Source organism: Periplaneta americana, chromosome 6 (genome assembly GCF_040183065.1).
Source record: "Periplaneta americana isolate PAMFEO1 chromosome 6, P.americana_PAMFEO1_priV1, whole genome shotgun sequence".
NCBI classification, from domain to species: Eukaryota; Metazoa; Arthropoda; class Insecta; order Blattodea; family Blattidae; genus Periplaneta; species Periplaneta americana.
In genome coordinates, this window is record NC_091122.1 from 53992269 (window position 1) to 54016167 (window position 23899).

General features: G+C 36.6%; 1 protein-coding gene across 6 annotated transcripts in view; it reads left to right on the forward strand.

Moving 5' to 3' along the window:
* trio (trio Rho guanine nucleotide exchange factor) overlaps positions 1-23899 on the forward strand; it is a 2234512-nt gene that overhangs the window by 1195476 nt on the left and 1015137 nt on the right. For all 6 annotated transcript variants that reach the window (XM_069828117.1, XM_069828118.1, XM_069828113.1 and 3 more), the window contains one exon: positions 12101-12292. In XM_069828117.1, the coding sequence (XP_069684218.1) occupies positions 12101-12292 (192 nt within the window). The remainder of the gene's footprint in view (positions 1-12100; positions 12293-23899) is intronic.

The following is a 23899-nucleotide window of genomic DNA, read 5'->3' on the forward strand; positions in this document are numbered from 1 at the left end:
TGTATGTATGTATGTGTAATAGTGAACTACATATATTATATTTTATTTTATTTTAAATCCACCACCAACAGAATCAAGCTTCCAATTACAGGTGGGTTACATGGATACATATACAAAATACATAATAAGAAAAAACAAAACAAACAACACAAACGAAAGGAAGAAAATACATAACAGTAATAGATGCTAGAATATAATATTGCAGTTAATATAGTGCCAAATGTCAATATATTAATGGAAAATTATTTAAAAAACTAGAGTAAGAAACATTATAATACACTTCTTCATAATTTAAATATCTAAGGAAATACAATTCTTTTTAATATTGTATTAAATTTTTCAACTGTTAAACTGAAATCTAATTGAGAATCACAGTTTAAAGACAGAGAGTTGTAAGTATGACACATAACAAACAACGGAGAGTTTTTGAAGAAAACAGTTCTAGGAATTGGAATAACAAAAGGTTCCCTATGACGTAATTCTGTTTTTTTTTACATTGAACTGAAGGAATTTAAGAAAATCACAGTTATTCAGTATACCGTTAACAGTCTTATGTGTGTATGTATCTATTAGTCCACCTTTAGGGAAGGGCACGGACTGTGTTTGTCCTTGCACGCAGGCCGACCGGGTGACCCGTTGTACAATACTACCCGGGAAGGAATGGTTTGCATTCCCTAAGGCCCCACGCGCTATAGATTCCCCTACTGCCACCGAACTCCCCTACAGCCTACATGCCCGAAACCTAGGAAAGAAACGGAGATGATGAAGATGAAAGAGGGGGGGAATGTAATTATGATGGCGAAATGAATCCGAGGGCCAACGCCGAAAGTTACCCAGCAATTCTGCTTCGATTGGTTGAGGGAAAACATAGGAAATAAACTTGCCCCAATCACGATTTAAGCCCGGGCCGCTCGGTTCACGGTCGGATGTATGAATGTATGTATGTATGTATTTTTTATTTTATTGGGTTATTTTACGACGCTGTATCAACATCTAGGTTATTTAGCGTCTGAATGATATGAAGGTGATAATGCCGGTGAAATGAGTCCGGGGTCTAGCACCGAAAGTTACCCAGCATTTGCTCGTATTGGGTTGAGGGAAAACCCCGGAAAAAACCTCAACCAGGTAACTTGCCCCGACCGGGATTCGAACCCGGGCCACCTGGTTTCGTAGCCAGACGCGCTGACCGTTACTCCACAGGTTTGGACTGTATGTATGTATGTATGTATGTATGTATGTATGTATGTATGTATTACATGTTAAGATTTTGCGTATTGCAGTAAATAACTTTGGTCATAAGGTGAACGCATGTTGTCTTAGTTAATCAGCGATTGTTAGGTAAATGCAGGATGCGAATTAACGGGGGGGATGGGGGGATTTCTCCCTATTGGAAAGTTGTCCCCTCTCATAAATTCATATTAACATCCCTCCCAGGGATAACTTCTATCCTCCCTCACAAAATATAATTGTTTTAACACGAGTATATGTACTTTATAAAGTAAGCAAAGAAACTAATATTGATGTATTATCATCACCGGAAAGCTGACAACAATCAATAACTTAGGAATTACACATCTTATCTTAAGCCTGCTCACGGATATAATTATTATTATGATCAAGATGCAAAACAAGTAACTCAGTGCGGCCAAGCGTTGAGCCGTATTGAATGAGGACAATAATTTTATGTATGACATTCTCTGTCTAGGATTCTATCTCCCCGTCATTAGAAATCTTAATTTGCACCCTGGATATTCAGTGACTTCTAAATTATTTGCATTTTGCTTCTGTTCTCCCTGTGTAAGAACACCACCCATAATCCTGCCACACGGTGCCATTCTGTACTGTAACACTGCAGTCATGTTTACAGTTTTGTGCAGGAGCTCGGCAATGTGGGCCTTGAATTGCATATAGTTTGTCCTGACGAAAATGATAATGACGTTTCGCTTGTGTCGTCGTGCTGTCGCTGGCTGAATTCCCAGCATTCCATTCGGTCGTACATTTTCCACTGCATTGTTACGTGATATGTCTTCTCGAATGAAGATGGCTGTTTTGTGCTGCGATAATGCCCGCTCCTCCCACCTGTGCGTCCCAGCCCGGATATTCGCATTGCGTGGATGTGGAATGTCAATGAACTCCCTGTTTGTCACAGTCTTTACGTGACGTTTGTTATAGCTCCTAATCCAAACAATCCAGTCCACACTGTTGTTTCTGTCTGTCGATGTTTGGCGTGTGGGGTTTACGGCTGGTGAGAGTGAAATGTAAACTTGGCAGCGCCTCTGGTGACTGGAACCGTCGCATTAGCGTCTCCCGCATGACAAATATTTTCCACACAAACAGGATTATCAAGCTAAATTTCATGAAGCGGCATAGTCATAGAAAATAATGGAATGATAGTTTCAAAGCACCTATGTGTGATTTGTCACGGGTACACGTACGTAGTCTCTTGCCTATTTATGACTATTTAGTAATTATTAGGGCTAGGATTTTGATGACCTATAAATAATGAAAAAATGTCCAAAAAAAAACAATGCATTTATGACCTAAAGATCTTTCAAAAATGCCCTTAAAATACCCTAAAAATTGATCTTACATAATTGGCTTAGTAGGAAAAGAGGTTTTGTACTACTTAATATTTAGACTAGTAATTCAATTAAATTTTACATAATTTTTTCTCTAAGTAGTACATTATTTTACGTGATGTAGTTTCCATGTATGATCGTTCACCTCTGCGTCGGCATGTGGACGTGAGGTCAGCAGTCGGATGGTCGGTCTTGGCCCTTCATGGGCTGTAGCACCATGGATTTACTTTACTTTTAGTTTCCATGTAGTCTACCACAAGGCCACTCTTATCCGGAATTAACATGTATAGAGGAGTCTTATTGAAGGGGTGGTTGGACTGATCCATTGCATGAGATGTACTAGCCTACGTTAAAATGGCAGTATTTGTGTAGAAAAACGATTAAAATATTATACAAAATAATGGGTATTAATGGACAAAATATGTAAAGAAAATATTAAAGGAAATAAAAATTATTTTGCATTAATAATGGGGATTTATGGCCAAAATTAAATGAAAATGCCCAAAAAATGACCGAATAAAACAAAATTTATTTATTTAAATTCAAATATACAGAATAAAGAAATATAATTACAAAAACAAACAAAGAGAAATACAAATAAAATAATACAAGCAATATAAAAAGAAGATACAGTAGTATTAACAAAATTTGAGACCGAATGAGCAGCGCTCGTGCTCGGTCGCAGTTCAGATATAATATTAAAATAAAATAAAATAATAATAATAATAATAATAATAATAATAATATAAATAAATAAGTAAAATAAAATAGGAACTAAAATATAATTACAGCGGCAATGGAATTATATAATATAATATTAACACTAGAGAAGAATAATATCGCACGTGAAAAGTAGGATTAATATATATATTTCAAAATTATAGAATACAAATATAATATAGGTTGATTAATTCATACACATAGGCTATAAATTTATTTAATCAAATTGAAGATATTAACACGTTTCTAATTTTCTTGTTATATGTTAGTGGGTTACATGTTAGAAGTTCTGGGTGTAATTTAGTTAAAGCATTGTACAACCGAGGGCCAAAATTTATGCTATGCTTTAGACCAGCAGATGTAAGACATTTAGGTTCTACTAATGTTGAATTGATATTTTGTCTTGTGTCATAATTGTGTGTCTGTAATACAAACTTATTACGATTTTTATGATAAAATTTTAACAGCGTATACTTATAAATTTGTTCAATATTAAATACATTAAATTCAGAATAAATTAATTTAGTTGGATAATCGAAACGTTTCTTCAAACAAATTTTAATTATTCGTTTTTGTAGTAAATTTAACGGACTAAGATTAATTTTTGTACTTCCACCCCAAACAATTATACCATATTGAATGATAGACTGAATAATGGCCAAATAAACATTTCGTAGAACTCTAATGGGTAAGTAGCATCGAAGATTAACGAATTTATCAATTGTTTTACGAAGCCTCTTACAAAGATAAGTAATGTGATGAGGCCATTTTAAATTCTGATCAATAATGATACCCAGATATTTGACATACGTGGCTTCTTTCAATGGTGGACATTTACAACTTTTGGGATCTAAACAGTTTTCACTGTGTATTATTAGTCTATATTTATCGCTAAATTTTAAATTTTGAACACTGGCAGCTGTTAACGAAAAAGGAACTAAAGTTGATTTAGATATATTTAAAGAAAGGAAGTTGGAATTAAGCCATTTTTTAACAATGTTAGCACCTATATTAGCATTTCTATATGCTTCCTGCCAAGAAAAACCACTGAAAATAACTACTGTATCATCCGCATATGAATATATAGATCCATTAAATTTTTCTAAATTTATATTTAGCAGATCATTAACATATATTAGAAATAAAATAGGTCCCAAAATTGTTCCTTGCGGTACACCTATATCAATATATTTGTATTCACTAAATTGATCTTCAATTTTGGTCATTTGCCTTCTGTTACTAAAATATGATTGGAATAATTTTAAAACTATACCTCTAACTCCAATAGTATGTAGTTTGTCCAAAAGTAAATTATGATTGATAGTGTCAAAAGCTTTCCGTAGATCCAAGAAAATACCCAAACATTTGTTTCCGATATCTAGTTCATTGATAATTTTTCCAGTAACATTAATAAGAGCATCATCAGTAGAAATATTATTGCGGAAACCAAACTGATTTTAGAGAGGATTTTATGTTTTTCTAAATAATTTATTAATCTATTCTTTAAACATTTTTCAAGCAATTTGGAAAATGTTGGAAGTAAAGATATAGGTCTACAGTTATTTAAATTATTTTTATCTCCAGATTTGTATATTGGAATTACTATGGCACATTTCAAAACATATGGGAATATACCTTGCACAAAACATAAGTTAAAAGTATGAACCATGAGTTTTAATATATATTTGATAATAATTTTGAAAGTATTATTCTTAATTCCATCTATACCAGGAGCAACATTATTTTTTAACTTCTTAACCATAATAATAATTTCATCTTCAGTTACAGGGAAAAGAAACAAGGAGGAAGCTAAATGTTCATCTTGTGTCTCATTTTGTAGAGAAGAGTTAAAATTTGACTTATTAATGTTAGAAGTAACTTTGTGTCCTATCTCTGAAAAATAATTATTAAATTCGTTTGCAATCTCTTTTATGCAATTTAATATTTCACCCTTATCGTTTTTTAACTCCTTGATTGGCTGTTTATTTTGTACATTTACATCTGTAGCTTCATTTATAACTTGCCAGAATTTTTTAGGTTCATTTTTGTATCTATCAAATTTGGATTCATAATATTTAATTTTCGTTTTTCGAATGATAAGAGTTAACATATTTCTATATGCTCTGTAGTAATTTTTTAGTTGTACGTTACTTGGATTCTTTTTAACTTTTAAAGCAAGTTTGTCTCTTGTACGAATAGAATTAATAATGCCGGCCGTGATCCAGGGTTTTATTTTCTTGGATTTATTAGAAATTTTCTGATTACTGTTTATAATAGTATGTTTATCTATATACTTTATGATTAAATTGTAGAAAATTTGAAAACAAGCATTGGCATCATTACAATTATAGACCGACTCCCAGGTTTCTTTTAGAAAATCTGTAATAAAATCAGGATAATTAATTCGTTGCATATTTTGTGATGAGAGAGTAACAGCCTGGAATTGTATTCATTGTTAGACATTTTTAATAAACTAAAAACAATATAGTGATCGGTAATAGCACTAGATAGAACGCCAGGTATGAAGCTATAATTATTTTGAGTTTTTAGAAATATATGGTCGATGCATGTGCCAGAAATTATTGAAGGCCTAGTGATGGCATTTAAATAATTTACAAAACCATATTCATGGAGAACATTCATATATTTACTGCCAATTAAATCTATACTATTTTCTAATATGTCTATGTTTATGTCTCCAACAATAATATGGTTGCGACAACCTTCTAAATTGGATAAATACTGCTCTAAATTGTCTATGAAATCATTTTTATTGCTTTTAGGGGATCTATAAATGGCGGTGAAAAAAATTTCACTCTTATCAAGCTTAATCTTAAAATGAAGTGAATTACAGTGCTCAATTTCAGCTTCTATTACACTAATATCAATGCTATTTTTAAAATATATTACTATTCCATCGCATTTATTGTATTTATTAGCTTTTACCAATTTATTGTATCCATTAATGTCATAGCCAAAATCGTGACATAACCAAGTTTCCGTTAAAATGATAATGTCAAAATCATGAGTGAAGCTTTGTAATAATGCACAAAAGATGCTCTTATGAGTTGAAACAGGCAAAAAATGCAAAAAATGCCCTAACAAATATGTCTTAAAACACTCAGTTTATCACATAACATATAAATACTAAAGCAGCTATGTTTCTGGCTTACTAGAAAAAAGATGCAATTTCATTAAAATCCTAGCCCTAGTAATTATGTTCTCTCTTATCCAAGAGCAAAAATAACCTCGCATAAGTCCTGCGCTATTCTATCTTCTCCTGCTTTTCGTTCACCTTCTTTTTCTCGTTTCCCTCTCTTTATAATCTTATCTTTCTTTCTTTTTCCTCACTCCGTTTATTCCTCTTTTCTCTCCCATTCTTCTCCTTCCTATCTCGTCTCTTTTACTGTTCTCTTACGCTTTCTATTTTCCTCTCATTCTCTTTTCCGTCTCTTCTTTCTCCTTCCTCTTTGTGCAACTTTTTATTTCTATTTTTATCATTACTTCTTCTTTCTTTTCCATTTTCTTTGGTTTTCCTATCTCATCTGTCTATTTTTATCCTCTTTCTCGAAAAGTATTGGGAATAAATTTGAATAAGGAACAAAAAAAAAAGTTTCCTTCCCAGGCAGGATTCGAACCACGAATCTGGAGTGAACAAGGCTCTGAAATCAGCCACAAGGATCGGTCCGGTTTTTTTGCCACAACTGTACATACATACATACATACGCCTACATAATAATAATAATAATAATAATAATAATGATAATAATCCGTGGCGCTACAGCCCGTGAAGGCCCTAGACCGACCAGCCGGCTGCTGGCCTCACGCCCACATGCCGAAGCAGAGGTGGACGATCATCCAACCAGAATGGAGGTATCGTGTGGTTAGCACGATGATCCCCCCCAGCCGTTATAGCTGGCATTCGCAACCGCATTTCGCTACCTATAGTAGCTCCAAAAGTGCATCACGATGCTGGGTGGGCACCGGTCCCATACACTAGCCGAAATTTCATGAGAAAATTTCTTCCCCCACGAGGATTCGAACCAGCGCGCATTGCGTCACGCGAGTCCTAGGCAGGATGCCTTAGACCACGACGCCACGGAGCGGGACACATACATACATAGGCCTACATACATACATACATACATACATACATACATACATACATACATACATACATACATACATACATACATACATACATACATACATACATACGCGTTCATAAATCATTGAGGACCGACCGTTAAGCCATAAACCTGGATTTCGACATTCATTGAATTTACGAAGTTTTGCAAAAATGACGACGATGTGAATGCCACTCTGTATCTTGTTAGGTCAGTTCCTTAGAAATGATAAAGTGATCATGGAGAATTGTAGGGCTGGTGGCCTAGTGAGAGGGCGATGGGAGAGCCTTAATACATTTATCGTATCACCGCTTTTGCTAACCGTAAGTGCAAAATCCACTTGGCGAGATTTGATCCCGGTTCTTCGCCTTGGGAAACCTTTCAGCAGCTTGTGCACCGTAAAGAGCTGTTCGATTACCTTGTTACTGCGAAAGTAAATTGATAGCAATGTTGGCATAATAATAATAATAATAATAATAATAATAATAATAATAATAATACCGGTTGTGCATTGTGGCACACGTCCTAGATGAGACGACCTGGCGGGACAGGGTTGTTCGCGGTCCACTGCTCCTGTTTATATCTCCTCCCTCTGGCGTGCGCAGCAAAAAGACGGCCGCTGTTGCTCATCCAGTTGTACAGTTTTGCAGCATACGTTAAAATGGAAGTCTTTAGGGAATTGCAATATTTGATGTAGATGCATATAATAACACATTTGAATAGGGCAATGCCACAGTCTAGTATATACAGTTACGAAGCTTGAGTTTATGAGGGTACTAGAAACAATAGACTGTGCAGGTATTATTTCGCATTGTCTGTAACGAGGCGATATTAGCGATCCTAGTGGTTAGCAACTATCCATGGATGCATATTTTCTACGTATTGAGCTTCGTGACTGTATATACTAGACCAGGCCTGCACAAACAGCGCTCAACGAGCGCGCGCGCTCTTTCGGAGCGGGAGAGCGGTATTTACCGCTCGCCGAAAGGGGGAGGAAGATACGTCAGAATGACAGACTTGCAATAGGTAGAGGAGAGGGAAACGACCACTCAGCTATCTAGTGGAGTGCAGTGTGTAGGACTCTTCTCAGTAACTGTTTCACGTTGCTTACCTACTGTAACAGTAGAGTATGGAGGAATATAAAAGACGGAGCATAAAATTAAACATTTAACGATTTACAGCTCGAACTTATTGATCTTCAATGTGACCTAAGGGCTAAAGATCGTTTGAATAATACTACTAGCCTGGTTGAGTTTTACAAGACTAAACATTAGCAATAATATACACGACTACACAGGCTGGCTGTGAAAATGATTGCTATGTTTGGCTCAACATTTATATTTATGAGCAACTGTTTTCTGTTATCAACTTTAATAAAGGCAGACATCGAACATCTGTAACTGATGTTTCATTACGATCAGTAGGCTACTGTTCCTTTCAGCTGCCAACAGCATAAAACCTCGTTTTGATGTACTGATAAATAAAAATATAACAAAATGATATTGTACACTTAAGTAGCTATAGAATTTCTATTACTTCTGTAAAATAAATATTTCTATATTAATTAATAATAGTCCAAGATAGTTTTTCAAACACTGAACGGGAATTTATTTCATAAGTACTCGTAATAGTATTTTCTTTTGTGTACATTTTGTACGATATCACTCCTTCTTCCAGTCCACCCTCATAACAGAGCGCAGCAATATCTGCATTCCGCTCATGAGCTGTGAGCCGGCTCGGAGAGCGCAAACCTTGTGCAGGCCTGTACTAGACTGTGGTAATGCTTTGCGGCAGTCATCACGACGCATCTACATCAAACACTGCAATTTCTTTGAAGACTTCTATTTTAACATATTGTATGCTATCTGGTAATTTTAATACATTGACTGCGTAAGAATGTCCATTACTTACGTTCAAAATATTGAAACCTACTTTTATATAATTGCACATTCAATATAAATGGTTTTTGCTCGCAGTACTGTGTTTGTGCAGTCAGCTATATGACATTGTTTTAGCTAATGATTTTTAATCTTTGTCATGTATTTACAAGATCATACTATTTTTGCACACTATTCGTGTTTTTATGTTCATAATATTGATATAATATGTTACTCTTTTAGACCTGTTGATATCACCGATGGAGAAAGCGCTAGTCGCTAGTCATATTAGAATTGTAAATATGACCTAATGTCTTCTATTTTATATTTTATTTGTATAATTCATTAGGCTAATAAGCTAAGACACTTATTAAAGGGTTCTAACAATTATTCTATATTTTTTGTTGTTTAGTCATCTGTCCGAAAACAGATCTGAACCTTACAAGTGATACCAAGAAGGCACCATTTATAAGGAAACTAGGCCAGGAGATAATGGGGTAGAGTGGCCGGTTTCTTTCCCCTCATTCCATACATCGCCGACTGCATACAGGGTGAGTCACGAGGATATACCGTCACTTGCGGAGCTTATTTCTGAAGACATTCTAAGCAAGAAATGTCATATAAACATTTGCCTAATCTCAATATTTTCAGAGTCACACTAATTTAAATTTATTAGTAAAATACCTTTTTTCTTTAGTTTTATGGGTAAAAAAAATATTACGAATAGAGAATGAACTATTCAGTAGTATAATTTCTTTAATTGACTAGTGTTCTGAAGCTAAAAATATGTACAGGTTTTGTTTTTTTAATTTTTAACTAAAAATTACATCATTCTTACGCACTTACCACAAAAATGTTTTACAAATCATACGACTTCAGTGACTTGATTCTTTACAGTTTAATTATGCATCCTAGTGTACACTCTTGAAGAATTTACAAGAGGGACATGATTTGTAACAATTGTTGTGATAAATGCGTAAGAGAATATAATTTCGTAGTTAAAAATAGGGAAAAAAATTCTGTACGAAGCAACTATGGAATTCACAACACATTTTTAGCTTAAGAATACTAGCTACTTACAGAAATGATACTCCTGAATAGTTCATTCTTTATCTGTAATATTCTTTCACCCTTAGAACTCAATAACAATGGTATTTTACAAACAATTTTAAATTAGTGTAACTCTAAAAATATTGAGATTAGGACACATGTTTATATGACATTTTTTACTCAGAATATCTTCGGAAATAAGCTTCGTAAGTGACGGTAAACCCTCGTTAGTCACTCTGTATTATACTAGTCACATTTCAGATGTGTACTAACAATTGTTCTTCCTCAGACACATTATCGTCAAGTGAGATGTAATGCCTGATAATAATGTGCATATCAGCCAGAGGAGAGGCAGGCTTTATTAAATGAAAATTCAACCACCAAAGAGTCACACCATTATATTGTACTCGTATGTATACGTGGAAGTATTCTAAAATCAGTTGGGAAAGAATTCTCTCATAGTAATATATCACAGCACCCTCTGTGACAGGCGGAAATGATTTAATCCACATGAGTATTGTGTGACAAGGGAGGATAACTGCCTCCACCCCGATAGCTAGCTAAACCCTGAATCTCGTGCGAATGGAAGAGGAGGGTGCGAATTAACTGTCTGACATCAAATTTGTGGTTTCTCTTTTTTATAATCGTTCATGCAGTAAGAGTTCTTGTATATCACTGTTGTCTTTTATATTGTAGATGATTTCACAGTACACACCTGTGGAGTAACGGTTAGGGCGTCTGACCGCGAAATCAGGTGCTCCGGGTTCGAATTCCGGTCGGGGCAAGTTACCTTGTTGCTTTTTTTCCGGGGTTTTCCCTCAATTCAATATGGGTAACTATCGGTGCTGGAGGCTGAACTCATTTTACCGGCATTATCACCTTCATTTCATTCAGACGCTTAGTAACCTGAGATGTTGATACAGCGTCGTAAAATAACCCACTAAAATGTTTTAACATATAAACAACTGTCCTTATAGTTATGCCATCATCATGTATTTTGGTGAAACATTTTTATTTTGTAGTATTCACTGATGAGTTATCACGTGATTTCGGTAAAAAAATAGAGGTGGGTTTGTTTGCCTCGAATCTTATTTTGGCTGAAACAGATTTAATGAACGGAAGTAATATAGTGATAGTAGTTTTCAAGGTGTGATAATGAGGACAATTTCTGTGGTATGTGTCGTTTGCTTCATTAAAGTCACTTTTGACCAGTGTGTACGCATCAATTAATTTTGTTTATTTAGTTCATTTCGATTGCTGATAACATTCATGTTCTGGGAATAATAAGTTAATTAAGTAATTAAGTATCGCTGCAATCGAAAAGTATTGGAAATAAATTTAAGTAAGGAACAAAAAAAAGTTTCCTTCCGAGGCAGGATTAGAGCCACGAAAGTCTTAGTTACCAGTCTATCGTGCTCTGGAGTGAACAAGGCTCTGAAATCAGCTATAAGGGTCGGTCCGGTTTTTTTTTGCCATAACTTTACATCTATTATCAGGCGGAAGGAACAGGCAATTCTACCCTATTATTTCCTGGCTTAGTTGCATCATGAGTGGTGCCTTAGTGATGTCACTTATAAGGTTCCAACCTGTCTTCGGACAGTTGACTATGTAACAACGTTTATCTTATTTATTTTTCTTCCGATAACCATGGTCTTTGACTAGTTTGCATTTATTTAATTATGGCATTGACACTTATTTGAACTAATTATATCTTATTTAATTATGAATGCTCTTTGTTTTTTTGCAGAATACGTATACCAACGCGGAAAAGTTGCTGACGGCCGCGGAGGAGTTGGCGCAAACCGGCGAGTGCAACGCCGACGAGATCTACTCGGTGGCGCATGAGTTGGAGAGTCACGTGACCAGCTTCGCTGCGCGCGTCGAGCAGAGACGACAGCGGCTCAACCTTGCCGTCGTCTTCTACAGCCACGACAAAGACGTGAGTACTAACTCGCAAGTCATATTAAAATTATCCCAGAATTCATTAGAAACATTGCTATGATCACCAGCAACACTATCACCATGTTTAATAACACCATAACCGTTAATTAAAATTTTAGAAAACAATGGCCATGCCTCTCCTTTTATATGAAAGTGAGTCTCGGATTGTAGGAAAAAGATATGAGAGTAAAATATAAGCAGCCGAAATGAGAATTCTACAGAAAATGAAAGGAAGCACTAGAAGAGATCAGGTATGAAACAAATATATTAGAGAAGAACTAAATATTTATTCATTTTGTGATAAAAAAATAAAAATAAAAGTGGAAAGCACATTTGGATGACGTAAGAGTTCCAGAGAAAATATTAATAAAATTATCACTCAAAGGAATTTTTTGAATTGAATTGAATTCAAGTGAAAGATGTGAATTGGGAGGACAAATTTAAAAGGTACGCAAAACGTCCTTGCAAGGGGTTCGGGGCTGCAAGAAACTAAATATGTGAGCTCCAAGCCTGTTGGCCACTAGTCTCACTCCGGGTTACGCTGCTCCACTGAAGGAGCTCTAGAAAATTTTGAAGGAGAAAACCGAAAATGGACGTAACCTCTTAGGTACCACATACGCGAGGGGACGGAAATGTGATCAAAATGATCATGGGTTGGGACGAGGATGAGATGGCTGGTGCAAATCTCCATATTGAAATGAACTGTGTCATTTCGCAGTGCAGGAGGAGTCGAGAAGACTCTGTCGTCTGTTGTTCGATGACAAGGTAGGTGAAGACCACCAGGAGAGACGCCGTGAATTCTGAATCTGCAATTTGAAAGGTTCCCTGTCCTTTCGCATTGCGACTACATGAGTGACGTTGCACATGTATTTCATAATTCTATAGACTCTATACTATGGCATTAAGTTGTTTATTAGGAAAAACGGGAACTTATGGGGAAGGGCATATAGGTCCGTGGCCCATTTCTCTTAGGGCTCATCCCGACATTTGTCTTAACGCCTTAGAAAAACCACGGAAATGCCTTAGGGAGGATGAGTTGTCTCAATATAAGAGACTAGCCAATTTGGCTTTTAGGTAATAGGTCGATTGATTTATGAATTTATGATAGATGTAATTATTAATTAATTTAGAGTAAGTAAAGGGGTCATGGGGATATGAATGCAGGTCCGTGGCCCATTTCTGTTAGGGCTCATCCGACATTTGTCTTAGCGTCTTAGGAAAACCACGGAAAAACCTTGAGAGATGAGATTATGATTTCGCTTTCAAAACATATGCTTCCTTTAAAGCTTTTTAACTTTAATTATTTGAATTATCTCAAAATGTTATTGTTATTGCGTGAATAATATAATATAAAAAGTATAATGGAAGCACCTTTCACTGTTGCAGATTCCGTTTATGGATCAACATTCTTTATTGCAACAGGATTTCATGAATTATACGTAATTATTGGAACAACATTCCTAATAAAATGCTTAATACGACATTTAACTTCACATTTTTCATCAAATCACCACTTTGGATTTGAAGCTTCAGCTTGATAATTGACATTTCGTGTGTGAAAGGTGCACACTGCACATAAATTCAAAAGTGACTAAACCCGGAAGTGTAGATGAAAACAATTAAAATCTTATTTTGTGCCAATTTCCATAATGAATATAGTTGCGTTAATTCTATGAAGTGATTCGTATACACATCCTTAAGTCGGAAATTTTGTGCTCATTTCGATACATAAATCTGGAAGCAATATATTATGTCTTTAACAGGTTTTTTTATATACACATTAGACCGTTACGTTCTCACAAAGAAAACACAAAGAGATCAATAGAAGAATTTCATTTGGCATGGAAGGCGTTCTGGAGCCTGAAGTTCATATGGACGGACAAGACAATCTCAAGTTCGAGGCACTAGAGACATGTATAATCCCAGTTTTGCTATTCGGCTGCCAAACTTGGACATTGTCCGAGAGACGACTCTCAAGTATACAAACATGCCAGAGGAAGATGCAAAGAGAAATACTGGGCACCACGCTACGAGACAGAATGACAAACGAAACTGTACAAAGACTGACGAACGCTACTGACGCAGCAGAACGAGCCACGGCAACGAAGTGGACCCGGGGGGGACATATGGCGAGACTACATCAGACAAGAAGGACCCATACAGTACGATGTGGGACCCCTACGTCGGAAAGAGAGGACAGGGAAGACCACGGCTCAGATGGTCTGACATGTTTGCCAAAGAGGTGGGGAAACAATGGTCGAGGAGAGCAAAGAACAGAGTTTTGTGGAAAGAACTAGGGAAGGTCATTGTAAATAGATAACATAATCAGTGTTAAGACATTGTAAATAGTAAAGTCAGTATTAGTGAAAATGTAAGATAAGTTTTGTAAATAGTAAAGTCAGTGTTGAGAAAGTGTCAGTTAAACAGTGTAAATAGCAATCAGTGTTTGTCAGTATAATGTGTGTAGTGCAAGAAAAAAAATGAACAAAGAACAGAGTGCTGAGACTAATTAAAGTTTAACAGGGTTATTAACCATGTCACAAAAGTAGTATACACGACAACCTCGCCTGGATTGGCTCACCAAGCGAGTACACTAGAGCCATCCCTGTCGAGGGGGTTCTAACCCATCACAGGAGGCCTGTGCCCAACATAGGACATCATGGCTAGCATTCATTCATTCATTAATTAGACCATACAGTTTTACAGTCATTTCAATTCATGTGAGAGAATATTTAAAATGGAAATGGATGAAGCCGATTTGTAGCAGATCGCCAATCTTTGCAATTTTATCATAACAGTTGTTAGACATGAATCATTTGCAACTTTCACGAATTAATTGAGGTTCATATACTTAATCGATATGAACAAAATATACCAGGAAATTAAAAGAGAAATCGCTGCTTACAGAGAGTGAGATCACAGGAAGAATAGACAGACGGACTCCACAGTTGTGGTGTAACGGTTAGCATATCTGACCGTGGTACGAGCGGGCCCAGGTTCAAATCTTGGTTGAGACAAGTTACCTGGTTGTGGTTTTCCCCGGGATTTTCCCTAAACTCATTAAGAGCAAATGCTGGGTAAATTTCGGCGCTGGATCCTGGACTCATTTCGTCGGCATTACCACCTTTATATTATTGAGACGCTATATAACCACAGCAGTTGATAAAGCGTCGCAAAATAACCCACTAAAAAAAGACAGACAGCATATTGAATACTACATTTTTAGTATCAGGGATTTTGAAGTGAAAATCACCAAATGGTATTTTGGAGTAGCGTAATACTCGATATAATGAAAAAGTGAAAATACGAAGGAACTTTAAAGATAAAAAAAACTTCATTAACTAAGAAGCGCACTTTTTTCCAGTTTTATACGGTGTTGGAATGCGTCGGCGCGAAACAGCATCATCATCAGTGAGGCACAGTGTTTGGCAGAAAGCTCTTAATTGCCTGATATTTGATCTTCGGCACAGAGCGGCACCGCACGACAGCTTAATGGAGTCTCGAGTATCGCGCCTTGTTTGTAATTCTGCACCGCGAATGAGAATTTGGGGAGGGAGTTAGGTAGCGTCCCGTTACTGCACAACCCTTGCCACGTGCCTCTGACCTGCTATTATTACTATCACCAAGAATCTACAGGGTGAGGAAAGCTACCGGTAGGTACGCTACGCTAGTTTCACGCGTCTCGTATGCGAACGGCTTTTAAATCCCGTCAGGAAGGGGAGGGCAAGGGAATACAAGGAGGACAGGGGAAATACAAGGAGTACAGCGGAATACAAGAGGACAGAGGGAATACAAAAAGACGGGGAATACAAGGGGTACAGCGGGAATACAAGGAGAACGGAGGAAATACAAAAAGAAGACTGGGAATACAAGGGGTACAGCGGGAATACAAGGAGAACGGAGGAAATACAAAAAGAAGACGGGGAATACAAGGGGTACAGCGGGAATACAAGGAGGACAGAGGGAATACAAAAAGAAGACGGGGAATACAAGGGGTACAGCGGGAATACAAGGTGAACGGAGGAAATACAAAAAGAAGACGGGGAATACAAGGGGTACAGCGGGAATACAAGGAGGACAGAGGGAATACAAAAAGAAGACGGGGAATACAAGGGGTACAGCGGGAATACAAGGTGAACGGAGGAAATAAAAAAAGAAGACGGGGAATACAAGGGGTACAGCGGGAATACAAGGAGAACGGAGGAAATACAAAAAGAAGACGGGGAATACAAGGGGTACAGCGGGAATACAAGGTGAACGGAGAAAATACAAAAAGAAGACGGGGAATACAAGGGGTACAGCGGGAATACAAGGAGAACGGAGGAAATACAAAAAGAAGACGGGGAATACAACGGAGACAGGGGAATATAAGGGGGACAGGGGGAATACAAGGAGGACAGGGGGAATACAAGGGGACAGGGGGAATAAAAGGAGGACAGGGGGAATACAAGGGGAATAGAGAAAATACAAATAGGACTGGCGGGATACAAGAGGGACAGAGGGAATACAAAGGGGACGGGGGAATACAAGGACAGGGGGAATACAAGGAGGGAATGGAGATTAAAAGGGGGATAGAGGAAATACAAAGAGGACGTGGAATATAAGAGGGACAGAGGAAATACAAAGAGGACAGGGAGAATGCAAGGGGCAGAGGGAATACAAGGATAGGGGGAATACAAGGGGGATAGAGTAAATACAAAGAGGACGGGGAGTACAACGGGGACGGGGCATACAAGAACAGGAGGAATACAAGGAGGGCAGGGGAATACAAGGGGTACAGAGGAAATTCAAAGAGAAGGGGGGAATGCAAGGAGGGCAGGGAGAATATAAGGACGACAGGGGGGATGCAAGGAGGGCAGGGAGAATATAAGGACGACAGGGGGGATGCAAGGAGGACAGGGAGAATGCAAGAAGGACTGGAGTAATGCAGGGAAGACGGGGGGATACAAGGACAGGGGATATACTAGACAAATGGGATGAATACATGGAGAATACAAGGGGAATAAAGAAATGTAACGAGAGCAAGTGGAATGTAAGTAGGACGAGATGAATACAAACAGGACAAGAGGAATACATGGAAGACAGGGGAATGGAAGGAGAAGAAAGGAAATACTAGGCAAACAGGAAGAATATAAGGACAAGAGGAGTACAAGGAGTAAGAGGGTAATACAAGGAGAAAGAGGGGTATATTATGAGAAAGAGGGGAACACAAGAAAGGAAGAGGAAAAACAAGCGAAGTAGGGGAATATATATGAGGAACAAGGGGAATAAAGGACAGCAAGGGGAATGCAAGCAGAACCAGGGGGATACAGGGAGCACATAACAAATATAAAGATAACTGAGGGAATATGAAGACAAGCAGGGCAATACAAGGAGAACGAGGAGAATAATGTAAGTACAGGGACATCATTTTATTTTTACTAACATTTTTAATATTAACCTATACCTTTAGAGAACCGGAAACACCGCTTGCTCCCCCCTCCACGACTGGGGTTCGATGATACTGGCGTAAAACACAAATCACTCTACTAGGTATAGGAAGGAAGAAAAGTAGTTCATCCATTTACGTAAACTAGGAAATATCGCGATTTTGAGTTTGATAATTTTCATTAGGTTTTTCTTTAATCAAAGTACAGTACTGTATTAAGAATAAGTGTTTTTACTCACGAAGTGAGTTATCCATGCGAACGTATTCATTATGCAATGTATATTATACTGTCTACAGCACATTAGCGTACAATATAGAGAAAGAAGTTAAATTGAAAAATAATCATAATATGAATATTTAAACACAATTTTGAAAATGGTGGCCGTTCATTTCGATACAGGCTTCAGTTCTTTTGTGCATATTATCGCACTATAGACTATTGCATCTAATTCCAATTGCCAGTTTCGTCCTTCGTACTAGTAACTCATGTTGAAATAATTCTGTACCTACTCTACGTACTGTAAATTCAATCTTCACTTCTGCCCGACCCGAAAATATAAAATTACTCAGACATGCTATCTACTGTCCGTCCAAGTGGTTATGCCACAGGATTGTAGAAAGGGAGGAAATCACGTGACAGTTAATTACTTAACGAGGCCCTTTTATTTAAGTTAAATTAAACAGCTGTATAATATTACGTAAACTTCCAATTCCTAAGAGAAATTAATGTTTTCAGAAAAGAGCTAAGACAGCCCAGCTATTACAGAGGGGCGAGCAGAAGCAGGTGGGGGAAATCGGGATGCGACGTAGGCAAACGGACAGTACCTGTGCAAAAATATGATTCAATACTGAAAGCTCTTTCGTCACTGGAAAACGCGAACATATTTCTGGAACGTACTATACTCAGTAACTCAGTACTGCTTACTATCTGCGGTCTTGGTTCTGGTGGAGTTGGAACTTTCTTAGTAGAAGGGGTGGGAGTGAAGTACATTCAAAAACTCAGGTACAATAAAAATTGAAGTAAAAATAAAATGATGTCCCTGTATAAGGAGAACAAGTGGAGTTTCATTTCATTTTTGTGTGACGGCCTATTCACAAGTTACCCTCCCCCATATCTAGTGAGAAGAAAAAGGTTGTTCTGTATCTAAACCTTAGAAAGGACTCACTCAGATAATATCGTCTTGCGGGATTCAAACATACGCTCGATCATAGGCTTGTATCTCGATCTTCGCTCGATACCTGAACGGTAGTCCACTTGTCTAAAGCAGTTGTCGGCATTTCGTGACTCGCGAGTCAAATCTTCCTTAATCCACAAGCAGGGCGGAAGGATGAGGCCCTTAGCCATACTTGTTCATTCAACGGTAAGCAGTCTGGATATCCTCTCCCTTCTACCGTCTCTTTGCTATTTATTGCAGGTTGCATTTTATATGACGTAATCTTTCCGATCACTGCTCTAAAACAATTTATTAATATCTCAATTTGAGGAGAAAGCTTTAAGGGGTTAGGTACATCTTACAGCAGTAAAATTTTGGAAATATTCAACTTTTTTTTCCATTAGTGTATCTTGTACAATGATGAAAATTGGTATGTTTAAAACACTGTCCTTCTGCTATATGAGAAAAAAATATTTTTACGATTTAAAAAGAACATATTTACATTTTTTTTTTCAAACTTCAGTTCACTGTGCAGTGATGAAGCGTTTCCCACATAACTAAAAAACTATCCAACATTCTGTGATGATTTTTTTTTGTATTTATACATGTCACGTCAAAAGTAGGATGCAAGATCACTCCTCTATCTTTGATAGATTGTCTGATAAAAAATTAATTCTTTTAAAAATTTGTCGATTTTCAGTATTTTCTTCTAACACGAAATAAAAAAAATATATTATCTATTAAGCAATGTAGTTCAAAGAGCGTGATATTGTAAATATGAGTTTCAGCAATAAAATAAAAGAGAGAGAACATGAAAAAGTTAACAAGTTTATGAGTTACGAGGGAAACGCTTCATCACTGTACAGTGAACTGTCACCATTTTTAATTTTGAAAAAAAAAAAATAAAAGTGATTTTTTTTTAATCGTGAAAATATTTTTTTTATACAGCAGAAGGACAGTGTTTTACACATACCAGTTTTCATTATTGTACAAGATACAGTAATGGAGGAAAAAAAATGAATATTTTCAAAAATTTTACTGCAGTAAGCTGTATCTAACCCCTTAATGTTAATGGAGGAACAGGTGATCACAATGAAAGATGTGATTTACCAATTTTAACGTTGCGTATTAAAGGATTTGTTTGCGATGAATAGCGTGTCCCATGTACATGGCTTTTATATTGCGTATAATGTAATTGGATCTGTAATGTTACAATGAGCTTTTGTAGATTGTATACAAATGCATCTGGATAAATTCGATTTGTAGCTGCAAAACGTAGTTAATGGCAAATGTTGTTGATGAGGTGGTAAATTTAATTCACTCACATCACTCGGATATGACGCGTGTCAATATCAAATAGTTTAATGCATACACGCTTAATAATATAACGCAGTCAGTGTTGAGTTATTTACACGAAAATTAACAGTTCAATTTAGCCGCTTGCACCTACATTAAAGTTTTAACAGTAACCGGCTGAGGATTTATGCCACAACCTTCAGCACCTGATTTGTATCCCCAAGTTACGAGACTGTTTTATGGCCACATACAAGTTGGCAGCTAATGCCTAAAATAAATTATTGAATCTAGATGCATGCGCACATCTAACTGGCTTATATGTTTCGAAAGGAGCACATGTTTCATTTCCTGAAGTACTTCACAGGTGTCGGCTTATTACTCTATTTAATGTGTCTGTGTCGACTTCAGTGATTATCTGACGTACTTGAATCATTACGACAGAGATAAATGACCTCGTTCTAACGTTTATTAAGACAATATTATGAAATGTTCGTAGGATATTCAAAAGCAAATCACGCGACCGGTGTAGCTCAGGCAGTAGAACGTTTCCCGATTCCGAATTAAGCCCGGGCGTGGGTTCTTTTCCCTTTTGGGCTGATTACCTGCTGTGTTTTATCCGTGGTTTTACCCGACTGTGAGGCAAATGTTAGGTAATTCATGAGTCATGACCAGAGGAAGGATTTTTATGCCCTAAAAGTTGTCAAAATATGCACTTAAGACGTAAAATTCCAGAAATATGCTCTATAACAGACCTGCACAAGGTTTGCGCTCTCCGAGCCGGCTCACAGCTCATGAGCGGAATGCAGATATTAGCTGCGCTCTGTATAAGGGTGGACTTGAAGAAGGGGTGATCTCGTACAAGATGTACACAAAAGGTGTTCATGAAATGGATTCCCGTTCAGTGTTTGCATACCACTATCTTGGACTATTATTAATTAATAAAGAAATATTTATTTTACAGAAATAATATAAATTCTATAGCTACTTAAATGTACAATATCATTTTGTTATATTTTTATTTATCAGTACATCAAAACGAGGTTTTATGCTGTTGGCAGCTGAAAGAAACAGTAGCCTACTGATCGTAATGAAACATGTTACAGATGTTCGATGTCTGCCTTTATTAAAGTTGATTACAGAAAAGAATTGCTCACAAATATAAATGTTGAGCCAAACATAGCAATCATTTTCACAGCCAGCCTGTGTAGTCGTGTATATTATTGCTAATGTTTAGTCCTGTAGAACTCAACCAGGCTAGTAGTAGGCTATTATTCAAACGGTCTTTAGCCCGTAGGTCATATTGAAGATCAATAAGTTCGAGCTGTAAATCGTTAAATGTTAAATGTTACGTTCCGTCTTTTAGATTTCTCCATACTGTACTGTAGCAATAGGTAAGCAACGTGAAACAGTTACTGAGAATAGGCCTACACACTGCACTCCACTAGATAGCTGAGTGGTCGTTTCCCTCTCCTCTACCTATAGCAAGGCTATGTCATTCTGACGTATCTTCCTCTCCGTTTCGGCGAGCGGTAAACACAGCTCTCCCGCTCCGAAGGAGCGCGCGCCCTCGTTGAGCGCTGTTTGTGCAGGTATTATCTATAATATAAAAAAGTGTTCCATAACAGATTCAAATATTATTTTTTATAGTTTACTTCGAAGGTGTAAACTATAGGGTAAAGGTCGGTAATATTGTGATACGAGTAATATTGTGATAGTTCTTTTCGAGAATTTATTACAATTTTACTCAACGAGAAAAGAACCGGTTTTGTGCAGAAACTTGTCCACGAACATTCCCTTAATACGTTGACGCAAAAAAGATCTTCCCGCTCAGTAAAATTGTAATAAATTCTCAAAAAGAACTGGACCTATCACAATATTACTCATCACAATATTACCAATCTTTACCTTACCTAGAATGACAGCCAGGAGAGAAAAAAAGTTAAATTTAAGAGAATCAAGACATATAATAGTTATTTATCCAACAAGTGGATAATCTTGATGATTATGGCATTATCGCTCGTGCGACAGTTTCCACGGGTGTCATAATAAGATTATCCATGAGTTGGATACAACACTTTATGGCATCTTAGCTTTATAAATTGCAGGAAAGAAATTCAATTCGGTATGCATAACTGAAATTGTCATCATATATTCGTATCGATTAGTTGCGCCTGGCCTTGGCATTGAATAAAGAGTAGTGGATGATCTTTCAGGTTATGTCACATATGTCCCTTTAGTTTGTTAATATAGTTTCTCTGATCCACAGAACTGTTTTATGTGATATCACAAAAGTGATACAACATTGTTAAAAATTGGAAATAAATTATACGTTACCTTCTGTCGTGCAATTTTTTCCTTGTTATGTCGCGCATAGAAACGATAACCAAAATAGCAAGCGTTCCGGTATTACGTCATAGCAAATACGTCTTTTCTTTTATCATCACGGGTGCCATAATAAGGCAGGGCGGTAATTTAGTGCTTAGCGTGATATCCTTGTTCTAGGCATCCTGAATATATGAGATTTCCATTTCTGTCTATAGGTCTAATTTTGAATTTCCTCTAAAATTGGATCAATATTTAATTCTTTCAAAATGCCCAAATTTTTCTTCTTGTCTAATCTAGAAAAACTTAATTTCATTGACAGTGTTCATCACATTTACGTATGGTCCAAGCTTCACTTCCATACATGAGAACAGGTCTCGCCAATATTTTATACGCTATAATTCTTTTACGTTTGTGAACAAGAGAAGGTTTGAAAATGTTATTAATGGTTTTCATTGCATAATTGAAGTAATTCAATTTTGTATAAACAGCTTTTTCTAGTTCATAGCTCAAATAATAACCGAAATATTTGAAATACGAGACCTGTTATAAAAAGAGCTCGAAAGGTAAAAATATAGTGAATATGAACAAAAAATTATTAGAATATGTTCTATCAGGATAAAATTGCCAAATATGCGCAAATATGCTCTAACAAAGTATCATTTTTTCATTAAATGAATTTCGCTATTCTTTAGCAATTCATTGACCTTATAAAAATATGCTAAATGATGAAAATCCTAGCCCTATTCATGACTAAAATTCGGTCTTACCTCACCAAATACTCGTGCCATATCGTTATCGTCAATTTCATCGACGCTAAATAACCTAGTAGTTGATACAGCGTCGTTAAATAACGATAGGTGCATAGTTTTACTACGCTGTATATATTTACGTAGAGCTACGTGTGGGTAAGATCAACTGTCGACAGGTCCGTAGCTGTATTATTCTGCATATTTTTTCAGATATTCCTGGTTTCTATACATTTATTTCGGTTTACTGTCCGTGATTCTCATGTATACGTTAATAGCTTGCACTGGGAATTTGTAAATATGGATCGTAGATTTCCTGTAAGTGATTTAGATTTTCAAAATATTCTACAAGTTGCAGTGGGTTTTATTTACGTTTAAAATTGTAATATTGGTTCCCTCTCTCATGTTGGTGCAGTTAAAGGGCTTTTCTCGACTGCGTTATCCTAGAAACCGACAAAGTGCTAACTCAAAAGTCATTGTTGCTTCGAAAGTGTACCCTATGAAAATGGTTTATTTATAGAAATTGGATAAGAAGTCAAGTTATAAATGTATATACTCATAACCAATTGAGTATGGAATCAAATATATTCAGTTTTCACATTCCAGAACTTGTCGACTGCATATGTTCACGGATATTTATCAAAACGTTAGAGAAA